Genomic DNA, 16,075 nt, shown 5'->3' on the forward strand with positions numbered 1-16,075 from the left:
ACTGCCTTCTGAGGCAGAGAATTCCACACCTTCACCACTCTCTGACTGAAAAAGTTCTTCCTCATCTCCGTTCTAATCACGGAGGTCACGGGGAGAACGTGCAAACTCCGTACAGACAGAGCCCGTAGTTGGGATCGAACCCGGGTCTCTGGTGCTGTAAGCGCTGTAAGGCAGCAACTCTACCACTGCGCCACCGTGCCGCCCGACGTAATGGAACGTAACACCCTCTCTTCTTTGACTTGTGAATTAAACAGGGGGTGATCACGTGCAAGAAATTATTTTTCAAATCAACACACAATCTACTATTAAAACTGGCTGCAGCCTTCATTTTATTTTTCCATCAGCTATTACAAAATTCAGAGTGATAAACTTGTACAGCAACATTCTCCAAGATAATGTGTGGCAGAAAAGCTGTGATACACATTCGGTAGGTTGTCAAAAAAGTCTTAAGGCGTCTGAACCAGTGGCTGTATTCACAAGACAGGTCTAAGCCTCGGAAAAGTGCTGGAACTGGAACAACTTTACTGCTCCCCCAGCTTCCCTGGCACCCCTACATCCAGCCTGCATTGAGTGTCCGCTAGGTTTATTAACATTGGTGCCATTCTCTGGAGGTGCATTGAGATTAGGGTTGCCAACTGTCCCGTATTAGCCGGGACATCCCGTATTTTGGGCTAAGTTGGTTTGTCCCGTACGGGACCGCCCTTGTTCCATATTAGGACCGCGGGCCGCTGTAGGCCGGGACAGTGTAGGCTAACGGAGTGTGTTCGGGGAGCGTGGCCGAGTGTGTTCGCCTGACGGAGGTTGCCTAGCAACCCGCCTCCCAGCCAGGGCGGCCGCCATTGGTGGAGCGGGAGCACGTGGCCGCTGGCTGGGCAGTGACGTCACCTTGTCCCGTATTTGGGAGTGAGATAGTTGGCAACCCTAATTGAGGTGGAGGCCTGGCATTTCATCGTGGCAGGGCCTCTGGTCACCACCGATGCAGCTCCTGCTCTTTACCAGAGCGGCATCTGGTCACCGAGGCCTCACCGGGGCAGCGTCTACGGAAGGTGGTGGTGTCCCTCCATCTCGCGCCTTCCCAACGTGGTGCCTCCTCGTCTCGCTGGGCCCACGTTGCGGGAGCACTTTCACCAGACAGGCCGCGGTCGCACACCAACCGCACTCCACATCACCTTATCAAGGGGATGATTCAAAATGGGCATCGAACGCCACACTTGCCAAACAATGCCCACAGCCAACAATGCCCACATGAAGAGAGAGAAAGTTCAGCTACCTTTCTGCCCACTGGGCTGTGGTAGTGCTACTGCAGGGCGATGTAAGCCAAGGGGAAAAGCTTCCTCGCTGTTATAAAAGCCCAAGAACTGAAACACCTCTTCTTCAGGACTTTTCCAGGGTATCTGTTGAACTTAGTGACATTTCATTACCAATGTTCCCCGGCAAGAGCCCAATATAACAAACGTCTGCTCTAGAAACATAGAAACTAGGTGCAGGAGTAGGCCATTCGGCCGTTCCAGCCAGCACCGCCATTCAAAATGATCACAGCTGATCATCCAAAATCAGTACCCCGCTCCTATATTTTCCCCCGTAGCCCTTGATTCCGTTAGCCCCAAGAGCTAAATCTAACTCTCTCTTGAAAACTGGCCTCCACTGCCTTCTGTGGCAGAGAATTCCACAGATTCACAACTCTCTGGGTGAGAAAGTTCTTCCTCATCTCAGTCCGAAAAAGCCTACCCTAAACTGTGACCCCTGGTTCTGGAATCCCCTCAACATCGGGAACATTTTTCCTGCAACGTGAGCTTACAAAGGCAACGTTTTTTTTTACCAGGTTCCCATTTTCTTCTTGGGAGCAGCGATGGAGGGGAAGCAGAGAGCGGAAAATCCCCATCCCGACAACTGATGGGCAAAAGGTGAATCTTCCAGCACCAAGAGCACGGCTCGCCAGAGCAACGGCACACATTCCCCACGCTCCTCAAACCATCCAACTGTAGAACCTCTGCAGTGATACAGGAAGCATCTACGCCTTGCCCACCCCTAGAACAAATCCCACCCCAGCCCTGATAGCTTCTTAAACGTCAAACAGCACAACGACCGAAAGGACCGGGTACAAACCATCGCCAGGGCATCGAGAATGGGTCGAGGTACCGCCCTCTCAACCTTGACCCTGCTCACCATTCGCCCAGTGGCCCAGTCACGCCAAATGCACAGACAAGGACACAATATCCCAACAACGTGGACCAGGAGGTCAACTGGGTCACTCTTACCCCCTACCACAAACGACAGCCATTTATCCAGAAAATACAACGTGGAACAATTAACTCCCCCCTCCTTGCACCCCACCAAAGTAAAATCAGAGGATACTTCAGAGGTTACCTGCCTCCTCTCAGACAATAGGTATCACTGAACACTGAGGACATTTGACCAACCCCACTTCATCCCGGTTTACATTTCTTCACCCAGGTTTACTGTTGTGTTGGCAACCATCTGGGAGTAGCAGTCAACTCAAAGCCAACAGGGACAGGTCTACTGACCAGATGGTTTGGAAGCCACTTATAGGTTCATAAGTTGCAGGAGCAGAATTAGGCCATTCAGCCCATCAAGTCTACTCTGCCATTCAATCATGGCTGATCTATCTTCCCCTCTCAACCCCATTCTCCTGCCTTCTCCCCATAAACCTTGACACTCTTATTAATCAAGAACCTATCAGTCTCCATCTTAAAAATATCCATCGACTTGGCCTCCACAGCTTTCTGTGGCAATGAATTCCACAGATTCATCACCCTCTGACTAAAGATACTTTTCCTTATCTCCTTTTTCTGGCCTCTGGACCTAGACTCTCCCACTAGTGGAAACATCCTCTCCACATCCACTCTATCCAGGCCTTTCACGATTCAGTCGGTCACTTCTTGACAGGGGAGGGAAGGGGGGAGGGGTAGGAGGGGAGAGGGGGGGGGGTAGAAGGTAGGGGGAAGGGGAGGAGAGGGGAATGGGGGGGGGGAAGGCAAGTTGTGTGGTAACTGCTTTGATGGCACCAAAACCTATTTATCTGTGGAATGGATTCTGAAGAGTGGCAAACTATTGCCAAAGTCATGAGTTTGGGTTCAGTTTATTGTCACGTGTACCGAGCGAGGTACAGTGAAAATCTTTTGTCCTGAAACAGTGATCACCAGCATAAACGCAGGTGCTAACTACAAAACCGCCAGGAATTAGATAAAGAAAGGGATTGGGGCCCAACAAATTCATTTTGACTTGCAGTAACACAAGACTGAATCACATTGGTCCTTTAGAAGAAAGAAAACTGTTGCTACAGTATGTACACACACCCAGGAAAGCAGGTACTGAACTTCATACACAAACTGAACTTGGCCGTTTTCTGCCACCAGAGAACACTCCCAACCAGTTTCCTGCCTTTTGTGGTATCGCAGCCAGTCGACGGCCTTACCTGTGTCCACATCTTCCTGCTCATGACTTCAACAATGCGAAAGACCAATTGGAGTTGGGAGAGTTGCAGCGATCTTTGCAATTCAGCTTCAGCTTGGACTGAAGTCTTTGGTAAAAGAGAGACCAAAAAAAAACCCCCACAAAAAAACGCACATACTTCTTTTGCAACTGGACCATGGGGCTGGACACCGGGCCCAATGTTATCCCCTCTCTTGACCCGTTACAAAGAAAAAGACTGGGACCTACAGCACCAACGGCTTGACTTGTCCTGGTCCTGAGCCAGTGGTGGCGCCACCTGCCTACAAGAGTGGAAACATTCCTCATTCCAAGGGAGTTCTTGTATGGGGGAGCAGGACTAGCTTTGTGAATACAGCCAGTCGCAATGGTCATCCAACAGCAGAGGGCGCCAGTGTACCTGCCTAATCCTAAAAATACCAAAATTCTCTGTTGTTCTGTGAAGTTTCAATGACATTTACAACTGGTTACCACCGAGGTCTCTTTGTCTGAATTCCCTACAATCCTCCTGTACGACGCTCCCTCTCCCTCTCTCTCACTCCGTGCCACGGAGCATTCTGATTCTTCGACAATATCCCCAAACAGTGTCTGCTCTCGGTGCTTGCTTGCAGACGGTGTCTGTGGCCCTTGTTTTTCTGCACCCCGGCTACCTACGACCAGGAAGTCCCCTGTTTACCCTGACCTGGAGAGGAAAAAAAACTGCAGTCAATTAAACACGCAACTGAAATTTTTTTTTTTTAATGGTCTTACGAGGATGTTGCCTGGGCTCGAGGTTGTGAGCTAATAGGGAGAGGTTGAATAGGCTGGGGCTCTATTCCTTGGAGCGCAGGAGGATGAGGGGGTGCTCACATAGAGGCATACAAAATCATGAGAGGAACATATCGGGTAGATGCACAGAGTCTCTTGCCCAGAGTAGGTGAATCGAGGACCTGAGGACACAGGTTCAAGGTGAAGTGGAAAAGATTTAATAGGAATTTGAGGGGTAACTTTTTCACTCAAAGGGTGGTGTGTGGATGGAACAAGTTGCCAGAGGAGGTAGTTGAGGCTGGGACTATACCAACATTTAAGAAACAGTTGGACAGGTACATGGATATGTCAGGTTTGGAGGGTTAATGGAACAAACGCAGGCAGGTGGGACGAGTGTAGATGGGACATGTTGGCCGGTGTGGGCAAGTTGGGCCGAAGGGCCTGTTTCCACGCTGTATCACTCTTAGACTCCATGGTTTCGTTTTGAAAACTCACTCTGTTAAAAGTTTGTGATAGACACAAAATGCAGAGATACTGAATAGAATAATTTTCACCAGCATCTCTGAACAAAATGGATAGGTGACGTTTCGGGTCGAGACGCTTCTTCAGATTGATTGTGTGTGTGGGGGGGGGGGGGGGGGGGGGGGAGGTCTGGACACAAGAAATGAACAAGACAAACCAGGGGCTTTGTTCTGTACCTTCCCATACCTCTAGCTTCCCTCTCCCCTGACTATCAGTCCGAAGAAGGGTCTCGACCTGAAACTGCACCTATTCCTTGTCTCCAGAGATGCTGCCTGTCCCGCTGAGTTACTCCAGCATTTTGTTTTTGATAAATATTTTTATTAAGCATAAGTACATATTAATAAATTATTATATCTTATACGTTTCTATACTTTTTTTTTTTTTCCAGAGAGGAAAAGATAGAGAAAAATAAAATAAAAATAAGAAGTCCAAATTGGAGAAATGAATGGAGTATTAAAAAAGTTATCCATCATTGGAGATATATCGATGATTTACTATTCATAATTCTTCCTCCATTCCATTATTCAGGCCGCAGTCAGGTCCTCGCACCAAGCCATTTTGACCCTTTAAATATACAATAAATGGAGACCATATTCCTCTGAAAAGAATCAACCTGTCCATGAGTACAAGTCTCAATCTTTCCAGATGAAGTGTCTCCGACATTCCTGTAATCCACATTTTAATTGTGGGGGATGTAGGACCTTTCCAAAATTTCAGTATTAATTTTTTCCCAATTATTAAGCTATAATCAATAAAAATTCTTTGATTCGTTGTTGTTAATTGATCTGTTTCTAATATTCCCAGTATTATTAAATTTGAGTCAGGGGTCAGCTTCATATTAATCACATTCGAAATTATTTTAAATATTTCTGTCCAGAATTTAGTGATTTTTTCACAGTTTGTGAATATATGCGTTAAATTAGCTTCCAATTGCTGACATTTATCACAAATGGCAGATATATTTGGAAAAATACTATGTAATTTAGCTTTTGAATAATGTAGTCTATGTAATATTTTAAATTGTATAAGAGAGTGTCTAGCATTTAGCGAACAGTGATGTATGTGTTGTAAACTTTCATCCCATATCTCAGGTCTAATAATTTGACCTAATTCATTTTCCCATGACTGTCTATATATTTCTGTCCTTGGAGCGTCGTTTTCCAGTAAAATATTATAAATATATGATATCAATTTTTCTGTATTTGGGTGTTTATTTAGACATTCATCTAAAATCTCTGTCTTTCTATTTCTAATTTCATATGTGTTTGCTTTTACATAATCTCTAATTTGTAAATATCTAAAGTAATCTTTTGAATGTAATCCATAAATTTGTTGTAATTCTTGAAATGAAAGGAAAAATTTTTCCCTATAGAGATCTCCCATCTTATTAATTCCACAGTTTTTCCATTGTAAAAAACCTGCAAAACTCCAGCATTTTGTGTCTGACCGGTGTAAACCAGCACCTGCAGTTCCTTCTTCCACAACATCAAAGTAATTTGATACAGCTATTAACATCGGTAAAGGCATAGGAAGTTGTCACAGAGCAGCTAATAGATCCAACATAGGCACAAAAAGCTAGAGTAACTCAGCGGGTCAGGCAGCATCTCTGGAGAAAGGGAAATAGGTGACGTTTCAGGTTGAGAGCCTTCTTCAGACAATAATAATAACAATAATAATAATAACAATAATAATAATAATAATAATAACAACAACAACAATAATAATAATATTAACAACAACCATAATAATAACAATGACAATAATAACAACAGCAACACCAACAACAACAGCAACACCACCACCACCAACAACAACAACAACAACAATAATAATAATAATAATAATAATAATAATAATAATAATAATAATAATAATAATAATAATAATAATAATAATAATAATAATAGATCGAACATCCAGCCTGGCCACTACCCCTCTAACCAGAACACAGGGAAGGACAGACGTTGTAAGTGGACAGATGGGAGTTACCTACCAGTGCTCCTGGATGGAATCCTGAAAGAGAAATGAATTCATTCAGTAAATCTGTTGGATATTCAGCACCATTTCCAGCACATTCTATAAAGTACCCTCAACGTGGCTTACATCGCAGAGCTTCAAGGATGAGTTTCACGACCTTTCCTGTTCTTCAAAGGGTGAAGCTCTCAAATAGAAATGTGTTTGGGAAAATCTCCTCCCATTTGTAAGGAGCCGATGTGAATGGTGGAGGATGTGCCATCATGCCACTTCTGCCTGCATGCAAGTATGATCCCGCGTTTACTCTCTGAACATAGCTGATCGAATTGATTTTCACTTTGACAGAATTCCTTATAATAGCCTCATGGCAAGTGTACTATTCAATGTTGTACTTAAGTAAAAATAACTTTGCCTGGAGAGTCATTCGTGCATCAATAAAGGATTGATGGGCAAAACGCAAGCAGTTGGGCTAATGTAGATGGAGCATTTTGATCGGCATGGGCAAGTTGGGTCAAGAGTCCTGTTTCCATGCTCCATGACTCTATGATAGGAAGCCGTGTGACAAATGACTCCAGGGATTTTATAGAGAGGTGCAAAAATGACTTCAACTTCAGTCCGCTTTGGAGATAACGAATCAAAACAGCATTCACTAGGGATGGCAAGTCTGGAGATAACTCGAACTGGGCTTGTTTTTGGAAGTTTTGGCTTGGAGGATTATTGGTTTCCTCCAAAAAGCTGGAGTGACAGCTCAACAGGCAGCATCTCTGGAGGGAAAGAATGGGTGACGTTTCGGGTCGAGACCCTTCTTCAGACTTTAACTGGAGTGCACACACTAGGGTTTTTTTTAAAATAAGCTGACTTGAGAGCATGATAAAACAGTGCAGGCTTCAGTGATCATCTTGGGCAATGACTACCCAAGAGCCATTACAATTTGCAAATCTTCTACACTCCTGTTGTAAAACATACTCACATCTGTGTACTTTCTGTATGTTATTGATATTAATGTGAATGTAGGAGGTATGATTGGTAAGTTTGCAGATGACACCAACATTTATGGTGTTGTTGATAATAACAGGATAGATGTAGGCTAAAGGATTAGTGTAGACTTTAGACTTTAAAGTTACGGTGCAAAACCAGGCCCTTCGGCCCACTGAGTCCGTGCCGACCAGCGATCACCCCGTACACTCCCACTATCCTACACACAAGGGACAATTTACAATTTTTATCAAAGCCAATTAACCTGCAAGACCATACGCCTTTGGAGTGTGGGAGGAAACCAGAGCACCTGGAAAAAACCCACATGGTCACCGGGAGAACGTACAAACTGCGTACTGACAGCACCCATGGTCAGGATCAAACCTGGATCACCTGCGTTGTAAGGCAGCAACTCTACCAACACGGGCGGCACGGTGGCGCAGCGGTAGAGTTGCTGCCTTACAGCGCTTGCAGCGCCGGAGTCCCGGGTTCAATCCTGACTACGGGTGCTGTCTGTACGGAGTTTGTACGCTCTTCCCATGACCGCGTGTGTTTTCTCCGAGATTTTTCGTTTCCTGCCACACTCCAAAGACGTGCCGGTTTGTAGGGAGGTAGCAACTGCATACGCTGGTTTAAATCAAAGATAGGCACAAAATGCTGGAGTGTTGAGGCAGAGACGCTGGCATGTTGAGCAAAAGACAACGTGCTGGAAAAACCCAGCAGGTCAGGCAGCATCTGTGGAAGGAAATGGACAAATGATGTTTCAAGCCGGGAATAGACACAAAAAGCTGGAGCAACTCAGCGGGACAGACAGCGTTTCTGGAGAGCAGGAATGGGTGACGTTTCGGGTTAAGATCCTTCTTCAGACCAGTTGTAATAGGACGTTTTGTTTACACAGAGGATGGTGGGTGCCTGGAAAGCACTGACAGGAGCGCATTTAAAGAAATTTAAAAGAAATAAAACGATGCAAATTTCTCAGACTTCTCTAACTTCAAGTAGCGCTTACTTCCCCTCTCTCTCCATCCCCTCCCCCTTCCCAGTTCTCCCACCAGTCGTATTGTTTATCTCTGTACCGCCCCCTCCCCTGACATCAGTCTGAAGAAGGGTCTCGACCCGAAACGTCCCCCATTCCTTCTCTTCTCCAAAGATGCTGCCTGAACCTCAGGTTTGTAGGGTAAATGTAGGGTAATAGACTTGGTAAATGTAAAAATTGGCCCTGGTGTGCATAGGATAGTGTTAATAAGGGGGGATCGCTGGTCGGCATGGATTCGGTGGGCCGGTTTCCACACTGTACCTCTAAAACTAAAACTAAGCTAAAACGGAAAAAAAACCGCACCACTGTGCCTGCCCCGTGTAGCAGAGTACAAGATCTAAATATGAAAAGGGAAATATTTCCTTTGTAAATTTTCAGGCACAACATTGGTTTGCAAGGGAGGCGATGGAAACAAAAGGAAGTCAAAAGTCCCGCTGCTATAAATACATTCTTCCCACAGCTGTATCCTCCCTTCAAATGCTCTACAGATTACAAATTAATTACTCTGCTCTCCCTCAATGTTTCTGTGCACGGTGATAAATGAGCCTCCAATCCATGAAGTACTGTGTTGGTAAATATCACTGAAAATATTCATTAAAATATAATTAGTGAGACTGCACTTTATTGCAGATTTTGATCTCTCAGATACAGCACACAATTAATCAGAGCTGTCAGAGCAGCCCTGATCTCCACTGGCCAAACTCACAATGTACCGGCTTCCAAACCACACTTGGCAAGTACCTCGACATCCATTCTTGGTCGAAGACACAAAATGCTGGGGTAATTCAGCGGGACAGGCAGCATCTCTGGAGAGAAGGAGCGGGTCAAGCCCCTTCTTCAGTTTTCTATCTTTCTATGTTTCATCCAACCCCACCCCCACGAACAGATACATAGAAACATAGAAAATAGGTGCAGAAGTAGGCCATTGGGCCCTTCGAGCCAGTTCTTGAGTGAAGAGGGTTTGAGCAAAAGGAAGAGGTTGTGTAGGCTGGGTCCATATTCCTTGGCGAGCAGGAGGATGAGAGGTGATCCTATAGAATAAATCCCGATGTTGGGGGAGTCCAGAACCAGGGGTCACAGTTTAAGAATAAGGGGTCGGCCATTTTGGACTGAGATGAGGAAAAACCAGAGAGTTGTGAATCTGTGGAATTCTCTGCCCCAGAAGGCAGTGGAGGCCAATTCACTGGATGATTTCAAGAGAGAGTAAGATATAGCTCTTTGGGCTAATGGAATCAAGGGGTATGGGGGAAAAGCAGGAATGGGGTACTGATTTTGGAAGATCAGGCATGATCATATTGAATGGCTCGAAGGGCTAAAAGGCCTACTTCTGCACCTATTTTCTATGTATCTGTTTGTGGGGGTGGGGTTGGATGAAACATAGAAACATAGAAAATAGTTGCAGGAGGAGGCCATTTGGCTCTTCGAGCCAGCACCGCCATTCATTGTGATCATGGCTGATCATCTACATTCAGTAACCTGTGCCTGCCTTCTCCCCTTATCCCTTGATTCCACTAGCCCCATAGAGCTCTATCTAACTCTCTTTTAAGTTCATCCAGTGAATTGGCCTCCACTGCCGTCTGTGGCAGAGAATTCCACAAATTCCACAAATTCACAACTCCTGTGCTCAAATCCTCTCGTTACAATGGCATGTTGGCTTTCATAACGAGAGAATTTGAGTACAGGAGCAAAGAGGTCCATCTGCAGTTGTACAGGGCCCTGGTGAGACCGCACCTGGAGTATTGTGTGCAGTTTTGGTCTCCTAATTTGAGGAAGGACGTCCTTGCTGTTGAGGCAGTGCAGCGTAGGTTATGGAGGTTTCAGGGCAACGAGGGCCCATTTATCCAGCATGTGGGCGACTGGTCGAGTTGTGAGGGGGCTCCCTCAGTTTCCCCTCATGTCAGCCCAGACACATCCCCAGTCTCCCACAGACATTAGAGATACAGCGTGGAAACAGGCCCTTCGGCCCATCGAGTCCGCACTGACCGACGATCACCCCGTACCCTAGCACTATCCTTCTGCACACCAGGGACAATTTACAATTTACAGAGGTTTTTTAGTTTCATTTAGTGACCTAGTGTGGAAACAGACTCTTCACCCGCCGTGTCCGCGCCGACCAGCGATCATCCCGTACACTCGCACTGTCCTGCACTCACACGAGGGACAATTTACAGAAGCCAATTAACCTACAGACTTGCACATCTTTGGAATGTGGGAGGAAACCGGAGCACCCGGAGACAACCCACACGGTCACGGGGAGAACGTACAAACTCCGTGCAAACAGCAGCCGCAGTCAGGATCGAACCCGTGTCTCTGGCGCTGTAAGGCAGCAACTCTACCGCAGCGCGGACACACACGCACATACATACGTATTGTGATATCATGAGAGGTAGAGTCATAGAGGGGAGATACATTTCCTCCTGGTGGATGCAACAAGGACTACAAACCATCATGGCTACCAGCAAAAGACTACAAAACCCAGGGCTGCCTGCCCTGCTGACACTGATTGCTGCTGACACTGATTGCTGCTGATACTGATTGCTGCTGACACTGATTGCTGCTGACACTGATTGCTGCTGACACTGATTGCTGCTGACACTGATTGTTGCTGATTGCTGCTGACACTGATTGCTGCCCAGCTGAACCAGATGAGCTGATTGCCTCAGTGAGAGAGCTAAAAGGGAAGGGAAGCAGTATATTTAAAGAGAGAGACAACGACTGGAGCAGAGAGAGACAACGACTGGAGCAGAGAGAGACAACGACTGGAGCAGAGAGAGACAACGACTGGAGCAGAGAGAGACAACGACTGGAGCAGAGAGAGACAACGACTGGAGCAGAGAGAGACAACGACTGGAGCAGAGAGAGACAACGACTGGAGCAGAGAGAGACAACGACTGGAGCAGAGAGAGACAACGACTGGAGCAGAGAGAGACAACGACTGGAGCAGAGAGAGACAACGACTGGAGCAGAGAGAGACAACGACTGGAGCAGAGAGAGACAACGACTGGAGCAGAGAGAGACAACGACTGGAGCAGAGAGAGACAACGACTGGAGCAGAGAGGGAGAGAAGCAGTGTTTGAGTTATATTTTGTAAGAAGGCAGCAAGCTACAGTTTTGATTTATCTACCTGTTTTGGTTTTGTGTACCTGTCTGCAAACAATTAAGTTTACCTGTTTTTGGAAAAGACTAAATATATGGAATTTAAGTTTGAAAACAAGAACGTTTTTGTCTTCATTTCCGGCACCCACACCTCCCAACCTTCAAGAGAAAAGCTCCCGACCTCTCAAGACATCACAGTATTTACAGCCACTGCCCTTGTATGTGACGTATTCAAGGCACCCCTGACCTTGAGAGCTCCTCGTTCCCCCCGTGAATGCCAATTAGCAATAGCCAATGCAGCGGAGGGAGCAATAAAATGAAAGACGTTTCCCCCAGACAGGCGTTAAAAATAAAAAATGGATTATTATCCTTGCACAGGGCTCCCCTGAGGATCAGCGGCAGACTTCAAGCTGGGGCGGGGGGAGGGGGGGGAGGGAGCTTCTCGACCGCTAACGCCGGGTCTGTGGGGAGCACTGGTGGAGGGCTCCATCACTGTCTGAAGCACTCACGTGTACAGAGGCTGCAACTGTAAATGGGACGTCTTCTGAGGGGCCTGGTACCCGTAGGAATCAAATCCTCCGATGAAATCAACTGGAACAGAGAGAAAAAAAAACATTATTATTATCCTTTCGTTTAGTTTAGTTCCGAGATGCAGTGCAGAAACAGGCCCTTCGGCCCACCGGGCAGTGCCAGGAACACTGATGGTCTGCTAGCTCAGTAATCATAAGTGGTTTCTTCTACTGTTGACGTAGTTTAGTTTAGTCCAGCTTACTTTAGTTTAGTTTAGTTTAGAGATACAGCGCGGAAACAGGCCCTTCAGCCCACTGAGTCCGCGCCGACCAGCGATCCCCACACATTAACACTGTCCTACACATACTAGGGATGATTTGCATTTGCACCAATCCAATTAACCTACAAACCTGGACGCCTTTGGAGTGTGAGAGGAAACCGGAGCACCCGGAGAAAACCCACGCGGGTCACAGAGAGAACGTGCAAACTCCGTACAGACAGCACCCATTGTCGGGATCGAACCCGGGCCTCTGGCGCTGTAAGCGCTGTAAGGCAGTAACTCTACCACTGTGCCACAGTGCCGCCCTCTTTAGAACGAGAATAATCAATAACTTGCATGGACATCATGCGCAACCTCAGGAATGTACCCTGTGTTACATGTGTTAAACCTACACGGTTTCGGGATTGCACTACAACACACATTTGTTCAACGTTGAGCATTGAATGAATGTAAGGGTTAAATTTACCCAGCGCTGCATGTGTTAAACGCACACAGTTTCAGAATTGCTCCACAACACACCTTAATTTATTATTGTACATTGCACAAATACAGGGGCTAAATCTTTCTTTCCTACAGAACCTAGAAGAGTGCAGCTCAAGACCAGGCCCTTCGGCCCTTCGGCCCTTCTCTGTGTGTGCTGGATGTGTTGCCCAATTAAACTCATCCCTTTTGCCTGCACATGATCCATATCTCCCCACTCACTGCTGAACCATATTGTGGGTTAGTTTAGCCATGATTGAATGGTGTAGTAGACTTGATGGGCCGAATGGCCTAATTGTGCTCCTAGAACCTATGCAAGCTTACCTTCCATCACAGTGAGGAATGTAGAGGAGTCACTGTGGTGCATGTGCATGTTAAAATGTATTTTGTGTGTTCTGTTGCTTTTTATTGTTATGACTGTATGGCAAATGAAATTCCTCGTAGGTTGCAAAACATACTTGGCTAATAAAGTATGATTATGATTAGCGATTATGATATATAAGTGAGGAAGCACGTACACATCAGGTATTTGTGCACCTGAATCACACAGCCAGCAAGCAGCCTTCTGCAAAAACGCTTCCCGAGAAGCTGCATTAACATTTAAAAGGTGCAATTTATCACCACTTACGCCTGACCCCTGGTGCCACGTAAAGGACACAAACGATTGTTATGATAATACTTTGGAAAGCAAACTGCTGAAGTTATCGTTTGGTTGAGCAGTTTCATTACGTACATCAGCTTCTCAATCAGGTAGCAGACTCCGATAGTTACATCTGAGGTATTCTCCATGATAACGCAGAACACTCACTGTGTCCACACTAGGGTTGCCAACTTGCTCACTCCCAAATACGGGACAAAGGGTGACGTCACTGCCCCGCGCCCCACTTGACCTCACCCAGCCAGCGGCCACGTGCTCCCGCTCAACCAATGGCGGCCAACAATGGACCATTGTGGGCTCCACCAATTCCTTGATCATCGTTGCTTTTTGCATATCTTTCATTCATTTGTCCTGTGTACCATCTATGTCTCTCGTTTCCCTCTCCCCTGACTCTCAGTCTGAAGAAGGGTCTCGACCTGAAATGCCACCCATTCCTTTTCGCCAGAGATGCTGCCTGTCCCGCTGAGTTCCTCCAGCATTTTGTTTCAGTGTAAACCAGCATCTGCAGTTCCTTCCTGCACACAGTGTACGGGGTGATCGCTGGTCGGCATGGACACGGTGGGCGAAGGGCCTGCCTCCAAACTGTATCTCTAAACTAAACTAAACTAAACTCCAGAACCAGGGGCCACAGTTTAAGAATAAGGGGTAGGCCATTTAGAACGGAGATGAGGAAAAAGTTTTTCACTCAGAGAGTTGCAAATCTGTGGAATTCCCTGCCTCAGAAGGCAGTGGAGGCCAATTCTCTGGATGCTTTCAAGAGAGAGTTAGATAGAGCTCTTAATGATAGCAGAGTCAGGGGGTATGGGGAGAGGGCAGGAACGGGGTACTGATTGTGAATGATCAGCCATGATCACATTGAACGACACGGTGGCGCAGCGGTAGAGTTGCTGCCTTACAGCGAATGCAGCGCCGGAGACTCAGGTTCGATCCTGACTACGGGCGCCGTCTGTACGGAGTTTGTACGTTCTCCCCATGACCTGCGTGGGTCTTCTCCGAGATCTTCGGTTTCCTCCCACACTCCAAAGACGTACAAGTTTGTAGGTTAATAGGCTGGGCAAATGTAAAAAAGAAATTGTCCCTAGTGGGTGTTGGATAGTGTTAATGTGCGGGGATCGCTGGGCGGCGCGGACCCGGTGGGCCGAAGGGCCTGTTTCTGCGCTGTATCTCTAAAATCTAAAATCTGAATGGCTCGAAGGGCCGAATGGCCTACTCCTGCATCTATTGTCTATTGTCTATAAACTAACATAACTAAACCAATGGAAGTCTGCACAGCCCCGTGATGTTTCCAGTGGGAAGGATTAGGACACAGTCACCTCCAGCAGGTTCTTCCAACGTTACTAAAGAAAAGGTTCAGGTACTTACAACTGTCCTCCTCTTCCACAAAGACTTTACTGACGTAACAGGCGTAGACAAAGCCACAGAGCTGCAAAAGAACAGAATTTGTAGTGAGCCAACATTTCAGATAACGTGACATTAATTGATCTCACCGTGTCAGCCAGTGAGTTGCAGAAGAGATGAGATTAATTACTTGCAACAAACGGCCTACCAGGTTGCAGAATCTGTTTTTAAAAGCAGAGTAAACAGCAAAAACGGCAATTTCTCACGTTAAAACACCATTTAAATGACGTGTAGGAAAGAAATGCAGATGCTGGTTTAAATCGAAGGTGGTCACAAAATGCTGGAGTAACTCAGCGGGTCAGGCAGCATCTCTGGAGAGAGGGAATGGGTGACGTTTCAGGTCGAGACCCTTCTTCAGACTGATGTCAGGGGAGGGGGCGGGACACCCTGACATCAGTCTGAAGAAGGGTCTCCGGAGATGCTGCCTGACCCGCTGAGTTACTCCAGCATTTTGTGATACCTTCGATTTGTACCAGCATCTGCAGTTATTTTCCTACACAACTAGTGTATGGGTGATCATTGGTCAGCATGGAATCGGTGGGCCGAAGGGCCTGTTTCCACACTGTATCTCTAAACTAAACGAAATTAAATTAAACTAAATAAACTGAACTGAACGTGACTAAACTAAACGGCACTAAATTGCGGCACGGTGGCGCAGCGGTAGAGTTGCCGCCTTACAGCGAATGCAGCGCCGGAGACTCAGGTTCGATCCTGACTACGGGCGCCGTCTGTACGGAGTTTGTACGTTCTCCCCGTGACCTGCGTGGGTTTTCTCCGAGATCTTCGGATTCCTCCCACACTCCAAAGGCGTACAGGTTTGTAGGTTAATTGACTGGGTAAATGTAAAAATTGTCCCTAGTGGGGGTAGGATGGATAGTGTTAATGTGCGGGGATCGCTGGGCGGCGCGGACTCGGTGGCCCGAAGGGCCTGTTTCCGCGCTGTATCTCTAAA

The 16,075-nt window shown here is 46.6% G+C and overlaps 1 protein-coding gene across 1 annotated transcript in view; it reads right to left on the reverse strand.

Annotated features, from left to right (window-relative positions):
* Window positions 1-322: 322 nt before the first annotated feature.
* nkain1 (sodium/potassium transporting ATPase interacting 1) overlaps window positions 323-16,075 on the reverse strand; it is a 333,240-nt gene continuing 317,487 nt past the window's right edge. Inside the window, exons 5-8 of the mRNA XM_078423076.1 lie at window positions 15,088-15,148; window positions 12,307-12,388; window positions 6,713-6,732; window positions 323-4,132 (exon numbers count right to left, since the gene is read on the reverse strand). Of these exons, the coding sequence (XP_078279202.1) occupies window positions 4,101-4,132; window positions 6,713-6,732; window positions 12,307-12,388; window positions 15,088-15,148 (195 nt within the window). The 3' untranslated portion in view covers window positions 323-4,100. The remainder of the gene's footprint in view (window positions 4,133-6,712; window positions 6,733-12,306; window positions 12,389-15,087; window positions 15,149-16,075) is intronic.

This window comes from Rhinoraja longicauda, chromosome 27 (assembly GCF_053455715.1).
Source record: "Rhinoraja longicauda isolate Sanriku21f chromosome 27, sRhiLon1.1, whole genome shotgun sequence".
Taxonomy (NCBI): domain Eukaryota; kingdom Metazoa; phylum Chordata; class Chondrichthyes; order Rajiformes; family Arhynchobatidae; genus Rhinoraja; species Rhinoraja longicauda.